Source organism: Crinia signifera, chromosome 3, assembly GCF_055691185.1.
Source record: "Crinia signifera chromosome 3, ASM5569118v1, whole genome shotgun sequence".
Classification (NCBI taxonomy): Eukaryota; Metazoa; Chordata; class Amphibia; order Anura; family Myobatrachidae; genus Crinia; species Crinia signifera.
In genome coordinates this window covers 169908962-169932140 of record NC_139219.1, presented here as the reverse complement: position 1 = coordinate 169932140, position 23179 = coordinate 169908962, and the positions used below count along the sequence as shown (strand labels likewise).

The window sequence follows — 23179 nt, the reverse complement described above, 5'->3', positions numbered from 1 at the left end:
ATCTACAGTATGTTGCGGTACATCATAATTGATCATGTCCCCCAGATATACGTGGGGTAGACAGCTCTTTGAAGCTCTTGCACTGCAAGTGCAGTTAGATATTCCGATTAAATACCCTTGCACGCGCCTTGTGGTTTGAATGAGCATTTGGGGCTGCACTCTTTTCTCTGATTATTTGATTATTTACACTTTTATTCCAGGTTCTGTGATGGAAACTGTTTCTATACCTTGTATTAATTGATTGTATATATTTGCCATTTTTTTTATTTGTTATTACACGGTTGCCATAGTCATGGGCGTGTGGTGTGACATCACTGCTGTGCATCCCACTTTCACGCCTGGACTTGGTGACTGGTTTCACGTGTGCAGCTGGGGAGATATAAGATGAGTTTTGTGTCTATTGTTGTATTGCCTGTGAAAGATGTGACAATAAAGCATTGAAAATTTGCAGATACATACTGTACCTCTTGCTTGTGACCATTATTGATCTGAGTGCCGCCCCCATGCCGAATACATTGGAGTCCCTAGCCTGGTAGGGTTACCACCTCATCCCTTTAATTCTGGACACATATTAATTACATAGGTTCTGTGGTTGGCTGACTTCAAGACTCCATTTCACCTGGTTTTAATCAGCCACAGAACCTGTGTAATTAATATGTGTCCGGAATTAAAGGGATGAGGTGGTAACCCTATTTAAGACTGGGGATCTCATCAGGAAGGCACCGGGAACCATTTACCACATTGTATGTGAGTGCTGCCCTGTCTGACTATAAATATCTATCTATCGATAGATAGATATCTATAGATATATATATAGATATATATATATCTATAGATATATTCATACCTCCCCAACATGACCCTCTCCAGAAAGATGACAATGCTCTGCACCTGGACTTTCCACTTTCTGTTACCATCACCTGTGTTGAAACACTTCTTATCAATTAACCTGTTCAATACAGTCGATGGCAATCATAAATAAAGAGGTCCTGAGAGCAGAGCATTGTGTCCCTCCTGGAATGGGTCATGTTGGGAGGTATGATATACGGTCTGATTCAAAGGTGCAAGCAAGTCCATTTTGCGGATGGATCTTTTGTTTCTTCACACTGCGCATATGCCCGAGCTGAGCATTTGCAACTTTGGCCAATTACAGGTAATTTTGAGCAGTATGTCCACTTCATCTGGTTGGGTGTAAATAGGTGGTAATTGGGTGTGTGCAGGTAGACTAAGCATGGGCTTGGGACAGAATGGCAGACTATTTAGAGATGAGACAATGCACCAAGGATTGAGATGATACAATTACACATTATTACATATACTGTATTACATATTAGCTGCTAATTCCACAAGCCAATAAGTAGGGAGAATGTGGTCACATATATTCTGAGGTTCTGAGGAAGCCGCTGAAATATTAAAACAGATGGAGAAGCACGTATTGGGAGCCCTATAGAGTCCGGTCACCGCTGGTAAATATATTGGGAAGCTCCCCAACTCCACATCATTGTGACCTGTGAATCGCTGACACCACAGTACCTGGAGCATACTCTGATTAAAGAGAGACCTACACTCTAAACAGAGATTATTACAGCGACCTAAGAAGGACTTGGTATTAAAATCGCATGGTCGGTGGAGATGTGCATACCATGAAGCGGGACTGGTAATTACGCAGTGAATTTACAAATTATTGCCTCAATTCATGGGGGGGTATTCAATGTCAGGGGCACGGCTGATGAGCTAGCACGGCTGATGAGCTAGCGCGACAGCCGTGCCCCTGTCCCATTCTCGCTTTGCTCGCCTGGAGCTCGGCAGTTGGGATTCAATGTCCCGGACACCGAGCGGCGAGAAGGGGGCGTGGCCGCGAGCTGAGGACGGAAATAGACGAGCTCCGGCCGGGAGCTCACCTATTTTCAGCTTTTCTCGTCAGAACGAGCCCGACAGCTTGTGATGTCGGGCTCGTTCTGCGGAGAACCCCTGTTCAATGCTGTCGGGGAAGACAGCATTGAATAGGGCCCCGCAGCCATCTCCCCCGTCGGGAGATGGCTGCGGGAGCACGACACCTATTGAATACCCCCCATGATCTATAATAAGACTCTGAATTCAAGCCATATAAGCCATTCACGTCTTATGAATTTATGATAATTGATAGCTCCAGTTGCTTTTTATATATATATATATATATATATGTTCTATGTTGTATTGTATGTTATATATTGTATTGTTTATGTAGTATATGTATTGAAGTGCACTTCGAGTATTATGAATTATGTTTTTATTAAAATAATTGGTACTTGTGAGTTATCTGGGCGCCCGATTTTTTGATTGTATGCCTTAAGTTAAGGCATACAATCAGATGCGATGCGATGCGATATCGCATCGCATCGCATGCGACCATCGGATGCGATGACCCGATTTTTCCATAGGAATCAATGTTAAAATGATTCCTATGGAAAAAGGGGTCCTTTTCATACCCCTACTATCCAAGTGGGCATGGAGTTGGATATAAACCTGTGGCGAGCGTAGCGAGCCACCGAGCCCGAAGCGTGGCGAGCGAAGCGAGCCCCGCGAGGGGACGGTATTCTGTGTCCCCTCGCGGGGCTCGCTACGCTCGCCACGCTTCGGGCTCGGTGGCTCGCTACGCTCGCCACAGGTTTATATCCAACTCCATGCCCACTTGGATAGTAGGGGTATGAAAAGAACCCCTTTTTCCCATTGAATTCCATGTTAAAATGGACTCAGTCCATTTTAACATTGATTCCTATGGAAAAATCGGGTCATCGCATCGCATCGCATCCGATGGTCGCATGCGATGCGATGCGATGTGCCCGATCCGACCCGATTTAGAAATCGGGCGCCCAGATAACTCACAAGTACCAAATAATTATCGGTACTCTTTACCTAGAAGGGCGGGCATCGCATGCACTAAAAAATCGCATGCGATGCGACCGACGCGATGACCGCGATTTCCCATAGGGAACAATGTTAAATGTCCCAATTGACCCGATTTTCCATAGGGAACCATGTTAAATGGCCCACAGGGGCCAAATAGGCACCCTGAAGTGTGAAATGGGCCCCCCAATTGTTAACGCCACCCCACGATCAACGTCAACCCGAAGCGTGGCGAGCGGCGGCGGTACGCGTCCTCCGACCTTTTCATACCCCCACTATCCACGTCGGCGTGGAGTTGAGAATAGAAAGTGTGGCGAGCCCGAAGCGTGGCGAGGGGATGCGGACACCTTCACAGGTATACGCGTCCCCTCGCGGGCTTCACAGGTATACGCGTCCCCTCGCGGGGCTCGCTGTGCTCGCCACGCTTTGGGCACGGTGGCGCGCTGCGCTCGACCACACTTTCTATTCTCAACTTTACGCCGACGTGGATAGTGGCGGTATGAAAAGGTCGTAGGACGCGTACCGCCGCCGCTCGCCACGCTTCGGGTTGACGTTGAACGTGGGGTGGCGTTAACAATTGGGGGGGCCATTTCACACTTCAGGGTGCCTATTTGGCCTCTGTGGGCCATTTAACATTGTTCCCTATGGAAAATCGGGTCAATTGGGACATTTAACATTGTTCCCTATGGGAAATCGGGTCAATTGGGACATTTAACATTGTTCCCTATGGGAAATCGCGGTCATCGCGTCGGTCGCATCGCATGCGATTTTTTGGTCGCATGCGATGCGACCGACGCAATTTTTTTTTCCTTACGATGCCCACGATCAAAATTGTGGGCGCCCTTCTAGGTAAAGAGTACCTAATTTTCTTATAAAATTTCTGTAATTATTATACTGGGTACAGCTGCTCCTCTTAAAGGTGACAATTTATATTGCCACCACCCTAGAATTTTGGTCACTTACTGTATATGTGACCAATGATAAATACAGGTGAAGATCCACATATATTACTAAACACACAGTGTGGCTGCATCTTTGGCTGACTGGCATGCAACGCTGAGATAATGAGACTTTTTTTCATATTGAATGTTACTTGAGGCTTTATCAGAGGATTATGCTAAGATGTTGCTAACAGCGCACCTGTCACCGATACCCAAAGGAAGCAGACATTTGCTGCCTAAATTCATGATTTGCTGCCTATCTGTACTATAACTCTGTCTGTGATACCAAATGGAAACAGAGATTTTGTAAGCAGAACCACTATTCATGAGAAGGCATTAATAGTTAAAAGCAGAACAGTCAGTAACAGTAGAGCACTCTCATGTCTGAGATTTTTTTTTTATAGGTCTTGCCATAAATTCATACGGCAATCTTTACCGTTTTATTGACTCCTTTTGTATATAGACTTCATTATAAAAATAAAATTGTATAAAGTTAAGGAGTTACAGGATCCTCCCTGGCTACTCAACTACGAAGTTGTAATGTACAATAATTATTGGAACAGTTACCGTAACAGATTAGAAAACTAGTAACCCCACTCGAAGCAAAAGCTTTGAAAGCTAGTCTGCTACCTTCTGTGTTTGTGCATGTGTGAGAAAGAGATGTAGTTTCACTCTCTGCCAGTAGATGGCAGTGTTTCTGAGACTCACGGAAACTAGACATACAGTATATATAGATGATGCTGTCATGTTCGTGGTATCATTCCTCTTCAGTACGGTACTTATCAGAAAGCTCTAATTTGTAGATGATAGGCACTATCTGGACACTCGGTACCACCCTGCTTTTCAATAGTTGAACAGTAATCTCACGGAAACATAATGCCTTGGTGGTTTATGTTTTGGAGCATCAATGACATAAACTGATTTATCAAGATTCAAGTTTCATGGTGGTTTTCCAATTACTCAGTGAGATCATGTACAGTATGTCTATGTCAGCAAGCGTTTTGGCTTTACGAATTGTATTGTGTTATGAATTGTCCAGTTTAATTGCTATTTATTCATTGTTCTGTTATTTTATGTGTCAAGTAATACATGTTGTGACATTTTTATCTTAATATTTTAGCCTCTGGGTGCCAGTGATTATCTTGAAATGTGCAAGAATTTTGACACGGTTTTTATTCGACAAATCCCACAGCTAAACATGACAAAGAGGTCCCAGGCTCGTAGATTCATTACTCTGATTGATGCCTTCTATGATCATAAGGTACAGTGTTTCGAGATGCTCCTTCCAAATATTCTTCTAGGGACATTCATATGGTGACCTTTATAACACATTAACATTTCTTTGTTTTATGAAACATTTTCAAAATATTAATGAACTACTAGTACTAATATCATTATTCAACCAGGCTTCTTGGTGTTCTGCTTCTTACTGATATTTTTTTACTGCCAGAGGCAGATGTGTGGTTATTCAGTTTTAAAACAGCCACAAGAAAGTACAAGTATTTCATCAAATAAGATAGATGTAAAGAGCACTATTTGCCAGAGGGCATAAAAAATTATAATAATTATAATAATAAGTACAATAGAATTTATTTGCAACATAAGTCCCTGCCTAGCAGCATCTTTGATCAGGACCCCTGATGAAAACCTGCAGCGGCTGGTTGAAACGGCAGTTGGGTCTGCTGGTAACATGTATTTGCTGTAACATGTTGCTCTTCTAATACAACTGCATTCTTCATTCAACCTGTATGCTGGTCCTTCATTACCTATCCATTTCAGCGTGGTGAGGTGAGTGTGTTCTGTGACTATTGATTATATGGACCCTGCAGTGGCGTAGCTTGGTTTGGGGCGCCCCCCCCCCCCGTTAATGGGGGGCTCCTCCCCCCGCCCTCCCCACCCTGGCCGCCGGTGCCCCCCCCCCATCGCCGCAGGCTTACCTGTCTGCGCGTCCTGGCTCCCCTCCTGGCTTCAATTAATAATTATATGCAGAGGGACCACGATAAAATGGCCGCCCCCATACCGCAGACAGTTTCAGAGAACTTTCTGCTTTATGGGGCGGCCATTTCATCGTGGTCCGTCTCCATAGAATTGTTTGAAGCCAGGAGGGGAGCTGGGACGCGCAGTCAGGTAAGCCTGTGGGGGATAGGGGGCGGGGGCATTACTATAGCACCCACATGCACAGAGCCCCCCCCCCCCCCCCCCGCGACCACGGGGGCTGCGGTGCTATGGTTACGCCACTGGGACCCTGCACCTTTGTACACCCAAAGATGAGGGCCATTTATTTATATCTATATGCCATACAAACTTTATTTGAAAATGCTTATGGCCATAGGTATCATATTATTTATCTTATTTAATGCAAGGAAATTATCCCATCTGTATGTTTATATCTCTGATTTGATTTTTAAAAAAATATATATCAGCTATATAATGGGCATAGGTGCAATCAGGGAGATGGCTGCACTCTTCGGGAGTTAGGGAGATTGATACTATTTCAGAGAGAGTAGGCATGTGTGAAGAAAGTTTTAAAATAATCTGCAATCGAGGGGCATTCCCATGGTGTAAAAGATTTGGACACAAGGTAGACGGCGCTAATGTATTGTAACTCATACACTTTCTGTTCAAAAAATCAAGTGTTTATTTAATAAACAATTATACACTCTAAACATGAACACCGGCCAGTGACAAAACATCCTTAGAATGAGAAAAGAATAATGTATAGGTATTATCTCTCTGTCTGGATATACAATGTACACCAGATAGATGAATCAAAAGTAATATATGATATATATATCATTTTCTTTTTCTTTATCTGTGTAGTACTATGGTAATAATATTAGTGGTGACATATCAATGGATTATATGTCTTTTTTATGTGTGTTGTTCTATACATATTTTTACTATGTCTAATGATTTATGTTAATGTGGCATAATTAGGACCAGAAACGAGTACTGGTCAGGCAAACTATAGTATGAAACCGAGGCTTGGCTAAAATACATAGAGGGAATCTGTGGTGCTCTAAAAATAATATGAAAAACTGACATGAAACCGAGGCTTGGCTAAAACATACAGAGAGCATGCGCAGAGAGCTATTAGCAGCCGGAGAAGCCGGCTGAGCAATAAAAGTACACGCCCACGTAGGCAGAACATGCGCTGTTAAATAACTAAGACGTGACACACTAATGCTATCTGATGAAGCCGCTGACAAGGAGAGAGGCGGAGAAACGCGTCATCAAGTGATTCCTGTTTGCCATTGCTAAAACCACCGGAGATTGGGAGACCAAAGAGCCGGAGCTGAGCATTCTAGAGAATTCTGCACAGATTGGAGAGACCAACAGCCGGGAACCCGCTCTAGGTGTGCAAGGTTTACCCCATAAGTCAGGGGTGGGGAACCTTTTTTGTGCCAAGGGCCGTTTGTATGGGGAACAAATCCTTCGGGGGCCATATGTAAAAATTTCTCTTACAAATTGTCCTGCTGCAGCCGTGCCACGCTCCCTTGGCTGCCGCTGAATAGGACTGACAGTCTCCGGCTGCTGTTGATCTCGCGAGAACTACCGACCTCTTGCGAGAATTCCCCTGTACTTGACTCCCGGCAAAGCCGCGGGGAAAGTGGGCGGGCCACTCAGACCAGCTACAGAGGCCACATATGGCCCCCGGCCTAAGGTTCCCTACCCCTGCCATAAGTGGATTACAAAGCATAATACCTGACTACCACGGAGCATAAGTATTACATTTTCAATTTATATATTCTAATATAGCTCTGCTGCTATCTGGAACTGCATGCATGGATGGCTAACTAATACCAGCTTTTTAATTTTATGATTCTTTATTGAAAAGTTTAAATATATATAACAATACAGACAATACAAAAACAGTACAAATAAAACATACAGTTCTGCATATATTAGGCATTTCTCCTGATTCAATTCAGATTGAGGTTCCCTTCTAGTAAGCCGGTTATTAAGCTACCTTATTATTGTTACGACTTGATACTGCTTTATCGCTACTATTATACTTGCGACCGTACATAAAAATCCCCGCCCATTTTCTTCCCAGTCCCTTGGGGTATTCCCATTGGGCTAAATTCTCCCATTATGTTTTATTTTCCCTTTGCATAACCAGTTGTCTAGCCTTAAAAAATCGCCATGAACCGGTTATATTAATGGAGTCATGGCCCAGTCCTGATTAGCTCAGCACACGGCCCCTAGGAAATATCAAGTGTTAAAAAGTGACCAACGTCAAATGTGATTAATGTGTCTGAAAAAAACAAGACTAGTGAATATATTGATACTTTGTAATCAACACTAATCAGTATCGTATCAGCTCGCAGTTCTATATACTACTAAGTTTCAACATTTTTCCTGTTCAAATCACAACTATTGTAGCAGTTCATATATTAAAGTGCAATCTAAGCAAAAATAAACTTTTTAACAACATATTGCCTGGAATGAGCGCAGTGTGCGTGTTTGTACTGTGATCCTGCAGCTTTAAAATCTATACTGAAACAGCTTTTACTGCTCGGATGAGCATAAAATTGCTGCCTGATTGAACTTACTCAGTGGGTGCCGGACGGGGTCCCGACAGTCATTTACCCGACGACGGGATCCCGACTGTTAAAACACCGACAGCCTGGTTCTCGACGGCCACCGGCTATTCTCCCTTGTGGGGATCCACGACCCCCATGTAAGGAAAATAGAATAGGTGGCGCGTGCAGCGAGCCACCGTGCCCGCAAGGGGCTTATTTGCGCTCGCCATGCTGTCTGAGTCCGGACAGTCGAGATCCCAACATCGGGCTAATGACTGTGGTGATCCCGACTGTCGGAACCATATACCACACCCTACTCATTAACCCACTGCTGCTTAACAACTAATCCATTTTGTGCCAGAATGGATGTCTAATTCAGTACAGATACATACAATTCTAACTGCGATAGTCTCTACTGCTCGGATGAGCACAAAGTTGTTGAGAAACTGAATTGATTTATTAACCCATTGCTGCTAAAATTGAATACTACAAATTAACTCATTTGGCTAGAATGGATGTTTAATTTAGCATAGTCCTCTCACAGAATTAGACCTATAATTATGCTGCATGCCTGAGGCAAAAGAGATATAATGATTTATCGCTGCTACAGTATATCATTTTATTGATCATTGATATGTGATTTTGTTTTATTATTTTGTCTCACCGACCGGTGTTCATTTTTAGAGTGTATAATTGTTCATTAAATAAACACTTGATTTTTTAAATTGAACAGAAAGTGTATGAGTTACAATCCATTAGCGCCGTCTACCTTGTGTCCTGATATTTTTGTGTCTTTTTAAGGGTAGAGTATCCCTTATAGACGGTAGCTGGGACTGTAACTAGGTCTCTCGCACTCGTTAATGTATTTGTTCTTCCTGTAGAAGATTTCCCTATAGTTGGCTAAAAGCAAATGACATAACAGAAATATATAACAATAAGCCTTATCTCCACAGCATGAACTGTATACAGGGAGATTCAAAAGTCGCAGTACACCCTTTTGTTTCAAAACTGTGCAGGGAATGGGAAAATTTAATACTCCCATAAGGTATGTTCAGTACATACCCTAAAACAGTGGTGCTCAACCTCGGTCCTCAGGACCCCCCAACAGTTCACATTTTCCAGGTCTCCACACAGAATCAGAGGAGAAATAATTTGCTCCACCTGTGGATCTTTCAAATTGTGTCTGTGAATAATGAGTACACCTGTGCACCTGCCGGGTGACCTGGAAAACATGCACTGTTGGGGGTTCTTGAGGGCCGAGGTTGAGAACCACTGCCCTAAAAGATAAAGTATACCCACCTCACCCATATTTTACTGGGGTATTCAGATTTCCCATCCCCTGCACAGTTTTTGAAACAAAAGGGTGTACTGCGACTTTTGAATCACCCTGTAGTTTAAATGCTAAAGAAAAGGTGAATTGCCTACATCATGTAAGCGTCCCCATTCACGCTTTGTTTTACAAATATTTTATCATTTAAGATGCTGTATTTCTATGCAACATCTGTATCACTGCTTGTGCGAGCAACCTGATGGTTTAATTGGTGTCCACTGTGTTCTAAAATTGCTTGTTTCTGCTATGCAACGTTGATAATATGTAAAATGCGTCATTTCTGATATCCTATCTTTATACTACTATCTCACAGTAATTCGTCTGTGATAAGATTTTTTCCCTGAAATTCCATGGATCTTAAAATGTAATTTAACCTTGTGCCTGACAAAACTGACAACAAAAGTGGAATTTTAAAGCAGTATCTATTTTTAGAACACTGAATAATACATACATTGATAATTGTAATAGTGATTGGACATGCTTACATAACCAAATGAACAAATCATATGAACCAGGAACATTTGTAGATAATAGCATTATGCGGTTTGGTTGCGTTATTGTGATATTCTCCTTTATTTCCTTCCTGTGCCCTATCCATGGTGTTTAGCAGCTTGCAACATGGGTCTTCTAATGGGGAGCTACAGTAGGTCATGCTAGCATAACAGATACATTGCTGTATGTGATCTGACTCATTTGCCATGTTGTTATTGCAGAGCCTGGTGTAGTTGTATGCTACAAGGGTGAAATGAAATAGGATGAGGGAGTCAGACAGTTAGAGATTTGGTAAGAAATTTATTTTTTTAAAGCGGAAATCATTTACACTTCAAATTCAAACTGGGTTTGCAGTGTAAATGATTGCCGCTTTAAAAAAAAAAATAGATTTCTTACCAAATCTCTCACTTTCTGATTATCTCATCCTTTTACATTTCACTCCCAGTGTCTGTTGTCTAACACAACCAACCACCAGATATTCTGAGGGGAAAAAATGGTGATCTTTGCTTTATTGTAAATAATTTTTTGTTTTGATTCCACATATTTTAACTCTTGTAGTACAATCCAAAATAAATGCATTACTTTGAGTTTGGTTGAACAGAACTATACCCAAAATGGAGATTAATATTCCAATGGGTTATTTTTAGATGCATGCTTGGGTCAGGGGCGTAGCCGGCGGAGCATGGGCTCCGGGCGCAGGAAGATAGCAGGGCGCCGGAGCCGTTCATGCACCACCAGCTCACCTGCTCCCCTGCCCGCTCCCGGCTGCGAGCTGTCTGGGAGAAGTGCTGCTATTTTCAATGCACATCTCCTGCTGGACCGCTAGCCAATAGGCGCTTGCGGTCCAGCAGCCAATCAACTGGTGGCTGCTGGACCACGAGCGCCTATTGGCTAGCGGTCCAGCGGGAGATGTGAATATTAAATAGCAACATGTCTCCCGCACATAGCCGGGAGCGGGCAGGGGAGCAGGGAAATTGAAAATAGCAGCGGGGAGCGGGCTGGGTAGCTGCGGGCAGGGGAGCTGTTGATTGTCAGGAGCTGGCGCTCAGAAAAAGACCTGTGTGAGAGATGCGGCGGGGAGTCAAGCGACGTGGGGAGAAGAGGAGAAGTGTCAGTGCCCTGGGAGATCCGCAGCTTCTGGTGGTGACTGGCGGCGCGGAGGAAAGAACGTGAAGGGCGCGCAGTGTGACCTGAGGCTCTGGCGGTAGGCGGCGGGACACTGCTAAATCAGGTGACCTACAGGTGCCAGAGTTTGGAGACAGGACTGCAGCGGGAGAGTCGGGAAGCCCAGCGGGAGGGGAGGGGAGGTGAGGCGGCTGCGTCCTGAAAGAATCCCAGCACAACCTCTGGTAAAATTGGTGGTGTGTTGGGGGGATCCGGAGGGCCCACAGAAGGGGCGAAGAGTATGCCAGGATACTGGCTTGGGGGTTTGCAGCTGATTGGTGGCTGCAGGGTGCCTTGCTGAAGCCTGGAGCCCAACCTGGGGTGAGGCCACTCAGCTGCTGATACCACAGAGTACTCCTTTTGAGGTGAGAAATCCCCACTCATTTCCCTAGTTAGAGGACTAAAAGACTCATAACAGGAGCTGTCTGCCAGCTTTGTCAGCACTAGAGCTGGCAGCATATACTGATCTTCCATTCCTGAGAGGGGGTACATCCTGTAACTTCCATGGACTGAGAGGCAACTTAATGGAATTGAATGGATTGAATTGGAGTGGGTTTTAATTCTCCTTCTGTCACGAGGCACCAGAATGTCTAGTAATGGCACTGGTGCACATGGCCATTGCAGCCAGGGAATGGAAAGAACATGGGCTGCGCCAGACAGAAAGTTAAGGCCCTTCTCCCACCCTGCACCCCTCTCTCACACTGAGTGCTCTCCCAGCAATGGGCATCATGTGTGGCTTTATGTGTAATTGGCATTATGGCATGTGGCATTATGTGTAATTGGTGTTACAAAGTTAGCTAAAATGTGCAATGGGCATTATGATGTGTGGTATAATGTTGGGCTGTGCCCACTTTTCACTGCGCATGAGCCTCACCTACTTAAAATTGGGGGGGCACGAAACATGCCCTTGCTCCGGGCGCCGTGGCACCTAGCTACACCACTGGCTTGGGTTTAACATTATTATAGTAAGATTATTAATTTCTCTGAAGGCAATTGGGCCCATACTTTACTAAGTAATCATAATGTCAACAGTTATGATAATGACATCATTATTAAAATATTGACAGGTAACAAGGTTTAGGGGAATAAGGTTAGACTATGCGGGGGGGGGGGCTAAGTAATAGCATTTGAATAAATGTTAAGATAACAGATTTGCAAAGCTAATAGATTATCTAGAAAACAAGTTCAGTGTGGAGCCACCATACCCCATCCTTCTATGTAACACTGATATGACCACCAGAACCTAGAACACATCACTGTAATGCCAAAAGCAGGCAAGTCTCCGCTGGGCTACCCAGGACTATATGTCAGCATTGTAACATGTTTACATTTCATTAGTGTCTAAATGATGGATGTCGAAATCATCAATGTCAACATTATGACCATTCTGAATATGGACATTATTGTCTTTAAAATATGATTGACATCCTGTTAGAATAGGAACCCACACCCCTTACACCTTTTCTCCTGCATGGATAATCTCAACCTTAACCAACAACTAGCACTACAAAGCTCTTATTTTCTGAATCTTATGTTTCAATTTTTTTTTATTTTTTTTTTATATTAGATGTAGTGTTGACATTAAATAGGAGAACCAGTATTTATATATGTTTTGAGGTAACTTTAACCACTTCTTCACATCCTATTTACATTTTATGCCCATCCTGAGTATTACACCATCGCCGGTTTGTGTGTTAAAGAAGCCCTGTTTGTTTCCAGGTGCGTGTGGTTTGCTCTGCAGATATCCCTTTGCAAAGTTTGTTCATGCAAAAACTTCAAGATGCTGATCATATGGATTCTAGAATACTTCTGGATGATCTGGAGCTTAGTGAGGTAATGTGACATAGAGCGTGTGCAATACAAACACTGAAGTTATTGCTACAGGATTTTCATTTGTTTGTTTTAGACCAGGGCTGGCCAATAGCGGCCCTCCAGATGTTGATGAACTACACATACCAGCATGCCTTGCATCAGTTTCAGCATGGCCACATAGCAAAACTAATGCAAAGCATCCTGGGATGTTTAGTTCATCAACAGCTGGAGGGCCACTATTGCCCAGCCCTGTTTTAGACCATAGGTCTCAAACTCTGCCCTCAAGACCGTTCAGTACAAGTTTTCCAGGTCTCCCCACATAATCATGAGCAAAATAATTAAGCATGGTGACCTGGAAAGCGTGAACTATTTGGGGTCCTGAGTACCAAGCTTGAGAAACAATGACTTTAGCAAAAACTTTATTTTGCAGGACAAAGCAGCAAATTCGTGTTGACTCATTAACAGAAAATTACACAATAGCAAAAGTGAGAGTATGAAGAACTATTAAGAACAGTACACATTTGAATGCATAGGCACAAAGATCAATTTTTTTTTAAAAGTAAATAGGTGTTTAAAATATTTATATAAAAATATTTATTAGGCCAGATATACTAGAAATTATATTTGGATTTCTGTGCAGGAAAGCAACAAGTAAACAGTGGCAGTACAGATATACATAACACATACAGACTTACACTAGATGTACCCTGAGGAGGGTGGTGTATAAGAACATGGGAGACACGGGGAAAATGTTTTGGCTGAGCACAGAACAGAGGGGCAGATTTATTAAGCTCGGTGAAGTGATAATGTGGCTGGTACTTTAACACCGACCAATCAGCTCCTAACTGAGAAGTAACAGGCTTGGTTTGAAAAATGACAGGTAGGAGATGATTGGCCGGTGATAAAGACCAGACACTTTATCACTTCACTGAGTTTAATAAATCTACCCCTCAGGCAGCTGGCAGCGGCGCCACTTGGTCACTGCAACAGCCAGGTAGGTAACAAGTAATCAGTTACAGTAAGCAGATATATATAAGATGGGGAACATATTTTTCTGAGCTGCACAACTCCTAAGCAGCCATCAGCTGCAACAATTTGATCAAAGCTACTTCCAGGGCAGCAACAGGGCTAGCAGGCCATTTTTCTTATTCAGCATGTTGTATCACCCGATCTCCTGAGCTGAGGGGTGGCCAGCGTGTCCGTTGAGCCATTGCTGTGGGGGGAGAGGTGAGGCTGGGGCTTTGCTGGGCCCATTGCCGCTGCCCCCCGAGGCAAGAGCCTTACCTTCTCCTCTGGGGGTTCTCCCTGTGAGGGCCACTGCTGTATTTAACCAGGATATCCTGCAGGCCGGGATGCACCCCCAATGGGATCCCGGTCAGGGGTCTCCAGGCCGGCGGGACGTCTTCCATAACATGTGCAGAGATTGGTAGATTTGGGTAGGGTTTGTACTTCTGCACAGAAACAAATGTAACTCTTTCTGCACATCTGCCTCACCTGCAGTTAATAATGAGTTTTCCTTTGTGGTTGATCCAGAATCAGGCCCGACATGCAGAAGACATCTAGGTAGAAGAGATGCCTTCTGCATGTAGCTGTGATCCCAGCACTGTGATAAATGTTACAAGCTGAGGTCCAACATCATGGCCATCGGTCGCAAAGTTAATGCAGATGGTCAGCTGAGTTAGCCTCAACTTACAAAGCTGACCAAGGTAAAGAGGTCTGCAAGGCCAGGAAGTCTGTGTGGCGACACACACACCTTTGGCTTTTCCATCCCAACACGCCTCCATTTCCAGGTGTGCAGGCCTCCTTCCACCCCTTCCGCACCCCCCCCCCCAGCACATGCATGTGCTGAACAGACCTTGCACAGCCGCAGATTCCTGATAATCAGGCATATGCATCCATCTCTGAATTAGGATCATGTTCCATTTGTGCTAAAGTGAATTTTTTCTTTTGAATATTAAGCAAAAACAGGTTAACAAAAAAAGTGTTCTATCGGTATAGTAATCATATTTATATATTGTGTCACTGCATATTCTAGCCTTCGGCTTGTCACAGGCTAATGAATTGCAATTTTTTTTTCATCTATAGATAGGGCTGAGAAATAAGTTGGAAAAACAGGATTTTTTCATGGCCAAAACAATTCCATTGCTAAAAAGAATTTGCAGCGCGAGCGATTATTGAGAGGCCGCACATCCTCACAGAATGTAGTGCGCATGCACAAGGTCACTGTGCAAACTAAGCCAGCCATGAACTTTTAATGCAGGCTGTATGCTCGTGATTGACAGGAAGCTGGCATTTGGCATTTAATAAGAGTGTCCACAAAAATGCAGACGGACTCAGGCATTTAATGAGAGGGGGCAGAAAATTTGCAGCACAGCGATGAGGTTTGAATCAGGCCCTGTGTGCACCCTAGGTCCCAGTTTTTTTTCTGGTGGACAGAAGCTAATTGGCAGCCTTGCGGCCAATACAGACCTGTTCGCATGGCCACGAATTCACAGGCCGGGCAATTATCAATGGACTGCGTATGGGTCATGATGCGTGCCTATCAGCTGCGAGATCTTTCAAGTCGGGATTTCACTCTAGTGGGGCAGAGTCTACTGGATTGCTGGCTGCTGCACATTTGTAGCCAGATCATCGGGTCTGATTTACCCCCATTGTCAGAGCAGCTGTGAGAGGCTGATATAAGGTGTGTCAGTTGCTAGTCTTGGTTTTTCACAATGGGCCAGATGCACTAAGCTTCAAAAGTAATAAAGTGGAGAATGATAAACAGCCAGCCAATCGGCTCCTACCTGCCATGTCACAGACTGTGTTTGCAAAATGTCAGACAGGAGCTGAATGGTTGGTTATTTATCAATCTTTTTATCACTTTTGAAGCTTAGTGCATCTGGCCCTACCTGGGAAGCAGGCAGCAGGCCTGTTGGAAGACACTGTGATTGTGACTGTATCATATGGATACTACTCCTTTTTAGGTTTTCTCACTTTGAGTAGAGTTCATTTTGTTTTGTTAGAGCCAGACAGGTTCGGCTCTTCTTTTAAGCTTATTTATCTTTGTGCTGCAAATAAACCTAGTTGTAGCTACTTATACCAAGGCCCAGGACATTTGTGCTATTTGGCAGCTGTATGATATTACTATTAGAAATATATCCAATCCTTATATCTTAAGTTATAATAGTATTTATTTATTCATTCATTCATTCCACAGAAGGATGAAGCATCTAACCAGCCCCTCAACAATGTAATGATGTTATAGTCAATGTCAGACTTTTATTACCTATGTTTTCCCAACTATGGTTGAGTCATCAATGAAATGTGTAAAGCCATTGTCTGTCTCTAATTTCCACATTACTATTGCCCTTTATGTGCAGGAATCTTCTGGAGAATTGTCCATGTTCACAGGCGAGGAGGAACTCTTTGCATTTCACCGCACCTTATCCCGTCTTACTGAAATGCAGACAGACCAGTACTGGAGAGATGGAGATAGAAGTCAGAAATAGTCATCACTATGTGCCAAAATAATGCAATAAATGCACAATACATCACTTTGAGGGATGACATAAGTATACATCCTCAATGGGATTACACAACACACTCAGGACCATTATGTTATGTACTGTAAATGTCTTTTTTCTCATTTTAGCAGGATTTAAGAGGATTCTGCTGTATTTCTATATCAAGTTTAGTTATACAATTGAGTTATACAGATATTGAATTATCAAACATTATTTTGGTGCTTATGACAGCAAATGCAATTTGTTATAGTACATACTGTATGACAAGAGAAGAACAGAATGGGACTTAGTGAGACAAAACCATGGAGTACCTGAGAGTTACACTTCAGGGGCTCATCTGTACTATTTAATGCTGAAGTGTTCACAATGAATGAGAGTTAATTGTATGTGCTTTAACATTTTTATTGTATGTGTCATAATAGTGGTTTGCTTGAGATTGTGTCATTGTTTTCAAAAGCTCCATTTTCTGAGAACATAACAGAAAACATCCACTGGCAATACAAATGTTGGTATTGCAGGTAAGGGTTACTTATACAGTAGCAATAGGAAGTACCCACAGAACACGCATTTGTAGAATAGACATATGTAACACTGCAAGTCAGCAATCCACACTTCACCAATGTATTATTGCAGCTAAATTGATTTTCTATGCTTAAAAATCCTGTGCTATGTTTTCACAAACAGACATATTATTACTTTTACAGACAAAGGTCGATATTCAATTATCACTTATCAACGATACGCCAATTATTTTTTGGTTTCACGGCGGCAGTTACGTAGTCAGCGTAGCGCCCCTGTCAGAATCAGCGTAGTGTTCCCACGGTCAGCGTTGTCAGCATTCCTGTCAGTATCAGTGTAGTGTTCCCGCCCCTTTGCGGCTAGCCGGAGCTTACGTAGTTAGCGTAGTCAGTCAGCGTTACGCAGTTAGCGTAGTCAGTCTTATTACATTGTGTGGGAACCATTGACCATTTTAACCTGCCTGACATGACAAGTGTGAATGTGTTCCTGAAACACCCCCACTATCCACGTCTGCACGAAGCGTGGCAAGCTAACGTGGTACGCGTCCTCCCAACCTGTTCATACCCTCACTATCCACGTCGGCAAGCAGTTGTCTTTATAAATTGTGGCGAGCCCAGCTCGCCACCAAGCTTGTCAAGTAATCCACGTCAAGTAATCCGTGCCTTCTCGCCACACTTTATACAATCAACTCCACGCCGACGTGGATAGTGGGGTATGAACAGGTCAGGAGGATGCGTACCGCATTCGCTCGGCATGCTTCGGGCTGGAATGAATAGTGGGGGTTTGAAATGGAGGCATTTGCCAGTATGCAACATGGAGCACTGGCAAATGCGTCCTTTACTGTGCATGAGACGCACTTGTGCACCGCACCCCCCCCCCCTTTGTGCAGGAGACATACGCGCTACCGAACCCCTAACCCTGTCCCTCTCCATGAAGCGGACACAGGCAGGGATGCCGTGCCCTGCTGCAAGAATTACTGACACGCACAAGCATCTGAGACGCTTATGCGTCTCAGACAGATGGAGCGCCTCTCTGCCGGCGCCCGCATGATCGCCTCTCTGACGGTGTCCACCAGCGCAGGGGATCTGGCGATTACCAGCGCTGTGTGAGAGGCGCTCACTAGGCTTGCCAGGGTCACTGGGGACAGAGCTGCAGCTCGTGGGGACAGTACGGTGACTACGCAGGGCTGCCGTGGGGACACTACACTGACCACACTAGGTAGCCGTTGGGCTAGGCTGACAACGTAGCTTAGCCTACGCTAAGCCTACCAGTCAGAAACCCCCCCAACCCCCCCTCCCCCCTCAGTTATATTAAAACTTTTTTTTTTAAGCACAATTTCTGACACCGACGCCCCACACACTTATAGTTTTTTTTTCCCTAAATGCTCATTGCCAGAGGTTTCATGCTTATTTTGGGGTTTCATGCTCGCTGCCAGGGGTGACATGCTAGCGTTTTCTTGCTCATTGCCAGAGATTTCTTATTCATTGCTAGTGGGTTTTTGTTTGTTACCAGAGGGGTACATGCAAGTTATCAGGGGTTTACATGCTCATTGCAAGGGGCAATATATAGTAGCTATATACGCTACCCAATAGAACCTCTAGCCATCTGTCCAGTAGAACCTCTAGCATCTGTCTCTTCCAAGGAGGTGGACATATTTGGAGGGTCAATTTCAGCGTATTCCATACTTACGACCACACCCATTTCAATCTGGCCCACAGCGCCGGTTCCCCCAAGCCGCTGCTTGGGCTGTAGTGCCATTGTTACAACACTGTCTCTGATATCCAGGGTCAATGCTGTGCGTTGGGCAATGACAGATGCAGCTGTTGAATTTAATGGCTGCAGTTGTCGTAACAGTTAGTCAAATTGATGTTCATACATTGCCTAGCATATCGGCGCACTATCTTGTAGTTAGCAGCGCCGATAATGACAGCGATGCATTGCGCCCATGTCCCATTTTGATCTCTTTCCTGCATTATTCCATACATGGAAGTGGTTACTGCTGCACATAATGTGTGCAGTAACTGATTTTGCCCCTAACGACCAGTCATATGTCTCCCCCTCTGTTATTGGTTCAGTGATAACATTATTTATAAATAAACCACAGGAACCAAGTGTGAATTGATCTTATTCTCTCTAGGAACACACCAAACTCACAATACATAGTAAAAGCAATTTGTAAAACGTTTAAGTGCTACAGATCACAGATATATGAATCATTATTATTGCATTGGGAGTGATTTATTAGCAGTTTGCATTGATTCGTCCAGTGCTATTGTAACCAAAAATATAATTGCTTGCTGTGGTCTGCCTCAATAATAAATCTCCTATATTTAGTATATAATATTTCAAAACTTGATTTGGCGTATCATATAAGATATATATCTTGGAGGCTCTAAGTAGACATGTTCATAAATTACTATATGATCCTTTTCATACAGTAGGAGCAAGTTTCATCTTTGCTCCTTTGGCCATGGCTAGCCATGGCTAGCCATGGCTATTCTATTGTTCTCAGCTGCAATACGTATTGTATTGCAGCTGAGAACAATAGAATAGCCATGGCTAGCCATAGACAAAGGAGCAAAGATGAAACTTGCTCCTACTGTACTTTAATAATGTCAACAGTTATTGTTAGATTATTTATGATTATTTGGCTCAGTTAGAGATTTACTTATTGTTTTGTTCCTTTCAAGAAAATATAACTAATTTATGCATAAATAGCTGACCATAATTCTTTTTGAGAAACTGATCCCAGTTCAACCACTAGGCACTTACATTTAACCCTTTGAGTGCCAAGGGAATTTGTAAAAATAGGTGTGAAAAGTGCCAAACAAACCTTTTTTTCAATTAACCCTTTGAGTGCCAAAGTTGCTGTAAGAGAGCCTCAAAATATCTGTTAAAAATGCCAGCATCACTCACAGCCACTGTTCTGTTTTTGGGTGCAATATTTAACTAAACTTCAGTTAATTGACTTGGCTGTGTTTGTATTTATTTATACTAAAAGAACAGTAGCAGTGAGCGATGCTGGCATTTTTAAGATATATTTTGATGATCCACCACAGCAACGCTGGCACTCAAAGGGTTAAAAGATTGTGACGCCAAGTGGTAATGTGCTTGGACTTCCATGGTTAGCATTACTGCCTCCCAGCATTGAAGTTATGAGGTCAATTCCCAATCATGGAAAATCTGTGCAGCGTTTGTATGTTCGCCTTGTGTAGGCTACCTCTTGTATGTGTATGTCTGTCCATGTGATCGGTAATATAAATGGTAAGATTTAGTGGGGCAGGGCCTGGTGTGATTTAAATATTATCTACAGTATAAAGCACTAAATTTGTGTGTGATGAAATAACTGTTAGTAAATAAAAGAAATGGCACAGATTATTTAGCAGGGCCCTCTTTTCAACTTGTATGTCAGTTTTGTTGTATTTCTGTTTTTCCCAAATGTAAAATGGAATGGAATATGCTGGTGTCATAAAAATAAATGATGAGAAAGAAGTAATATAAAGATAAGAGTAAAAACATCAGTGGTAAAGGCCAACTTGTAACCATCATATGTGTAAGCACCTCTTTAACCCCTTCCTGACAGAGCCAGTTTTTGCGTTCCTGACAGAGCCATTTTTTTCAAATCTGACATGTTTCACTTAAGTGGGGATAACTTTTTTTTGCTTTTACTTATCCCAGTGATTTTGAGATTGTTTTCTCGTGACACATTGTACTTCAAGTTAGTGGTAAATTTGGGTCGATACAGTCTGTGTTTTTTTGTGAAAAATACCAAAATGTCCTGAAAAAATGGAAAATTTTGCAATTTGCAAAATGTCACATTTTCTGCTTGTGAGACAAATAAACATACCACTCAAAATAGTTAATAACTAACAAAGACCATATGTCTACTTTATGTTGCAATCATTATTTCAACCTCCTTTTCATTTTTTTGGACACTAGGAGGCTTCAAATATGAATAGCAAATTCTCAAATTTTCAAGAAAATTTCAAACTCTGATTTTTTTAGGGACCAGGTCAGTTATGATGTGACTTTGAGTGACTTGTATGTGAGACACCCCCATAAATGATGCCATTTCAAAAACTGCACCCCTCACAGTATTCAAAACAGCATTTTGGAAGTTTGTTAACCCTTTAGGTGTTTCACAGGAATTAAAAGAAAGTGTAGGTGAAATTTCAAAATTTCATTTTTTTTGCAGATTTGCAAATTTAATACATTTTTCTAAGGAACACAGTAGATTTTACTAGAGAAATGTGACTAAAAATTGATTCCCCCAATTCTTTGGTTTTCATAAATATCCTATATGTGACCCTAGTGTGCACGGTGACCAAACCACAGGCTTCATAATAGAAGGAGCACCTACTTGATTTTGGAGCCTCCTTTTTATGAGATTATTTTTTAGGCACAATGTAGGTTTCTAGGCACCATAAGATGCTAAAAGTTAGGTACCCCCCCACAAGTGACCCCATTTTGCAAACTACACCCTTCAGGGAATTCATCTAGGGGTATAGTGTACATTTCAAACCCCCAGGGGTTTCACCAATTGTGGTACAACTGGGCAGTGAAAATGAAAAAAATTAATTTTTCATTTTCACAGCTCAGTTGTATCAAAATTGGTGAAACCCCGGGGGGTTTGAAATGTACACTATACCCCTTGATGAATTCCCTGAAGGGTGTAGTTTGCAAAATGGGGTCACTTGTGGGGGGGTTCCACTGTATGGGTGTTTCGGGGGTCATTCAACCAGAATCTGTGCTGCAAAATCCAAAAATCACTCCTTCCCTTCTGAGTCCTGCCATGCACCCAACTGGTATTTTTTGGTCACACATGAGGCATTGCCGTACTCGGGAGAAATTAGGGCACAGATTTTGGGGTGCTTTGTCTCCTTCATTCCTTGTGAAAATGAAAAATTTTGAGCCAGATCTGCATTTTTGTGTAAAAAAATGTAATTTTTTACAGAAAAATGCAGTTCTGGCTCAAAAAATTTTATTTTCACAAGGAATGAAGGAGACAAAGCACCCCAAAATCTGTGCCCCAATTTCTCCCGAGTACGGCAATGCCTCACGTGTGACCAAAAAATACCAGTTGGGTGCATGGCAGGACTCAGAAGGGAAGGAGTGATTTTTGGTGGTGGAATGAATGGTGGGTGCTATGTCGCATTAGCAAGACCCCCGAAGCACCAATACAGTGGAACCCCCCCACAAGTGACCCCATTTTAGTCACCAGCTTTGGGAGGGGGGCTGGCGCTGCGGCTGGCGGGGGGGTGGGAGGGGTGCTGGCGCTGCGGCAGCCGGGTGGGTGGGAGGGAGGGGGGCTGCCGGGTGGGAGGGGGGGGGGCTGGCGATCGGTGGTAATCGGTGCGGTATATACACACACACACACATATATATATATATATATATATATATATATATATATGTGTGTATATATATATATATATACATATATATACACACACATATATATATGTATATATATATATATATGTGTGTATATATATATATATATATAAATAAAAATATATTTTTTAAGTGCATATATTTAATTTTTAACTTTTTCTGCAGCTTGATGCTGCTGCTGCTGCTGCGGGGGGGAGGGGGGAGGATGGCAGCGCTGCGTGCGCTCCAGACGCAACGGGGGAGCCTGGGGAGCTGCTGCTGCTGCCGGGTGAGTGCCCGGCGGGTTCGAGGGGGGGCTGCACATCGGTGGTGATCGGTGCTGTACTTGACAGCACCGATCACCACCGATCCCTGTGTTACCGAGCGGCTTAGCCGCCGGTAACACAGGAAACGCTGTGAATGGCTGTTCAGATTTGAACAGCCAATCACAGCGATCGCCGACCGGGGGGGGCACCCCTGCCCCCCCTGGGCGGCGAGGGGGGATGTCTGCTGTCAGGGACAGCAGACATCACCTAACTGTCACTGCGTCTCTAGACGCAGTGACAGTTAGAAGTCATGACGTACATGTACGTCAAATGTCGGGAAGTACTTCCCGACCATGACGTACAT

General features: G+C 43.4%; 1 protein-coding gene across 4 annotated transcripts in view; it reads left to right on the top strand.

Moving 5' to 3' along the window:
- Nucleotides 1–19618, top strand: part of AFG1L (AFG1 like ATPase) — a 193514-nt gene extending 173896 nt beyond the window's left edge. For 2 of the 4 annotated variants that reach the window (XM_083176932.1, XM_083176929.1), the window contains exons 11-13: nt 4948–5088; nt 13059–13172; nt 16514–19618. In XM_083176932.1, the coding sequence (XP_083033058.1) occupies nt 4948–5088; nt 13059–13172; nt 16514–16642 (384 nt within the window). In that variant the 3' untranslated portion in view covers nt 16643–19618. The remainder of the gene's footprint in view (nt 1–4947; nt 5089–13058; nt 13173–16513) is intronic. The other 2 variants (XM_083176930.1, XM_083176931.1) reach the window with 2 other exon arrangements.
- Nucleotides 19619–23179: the final 3561 nt, after the last annotated feature.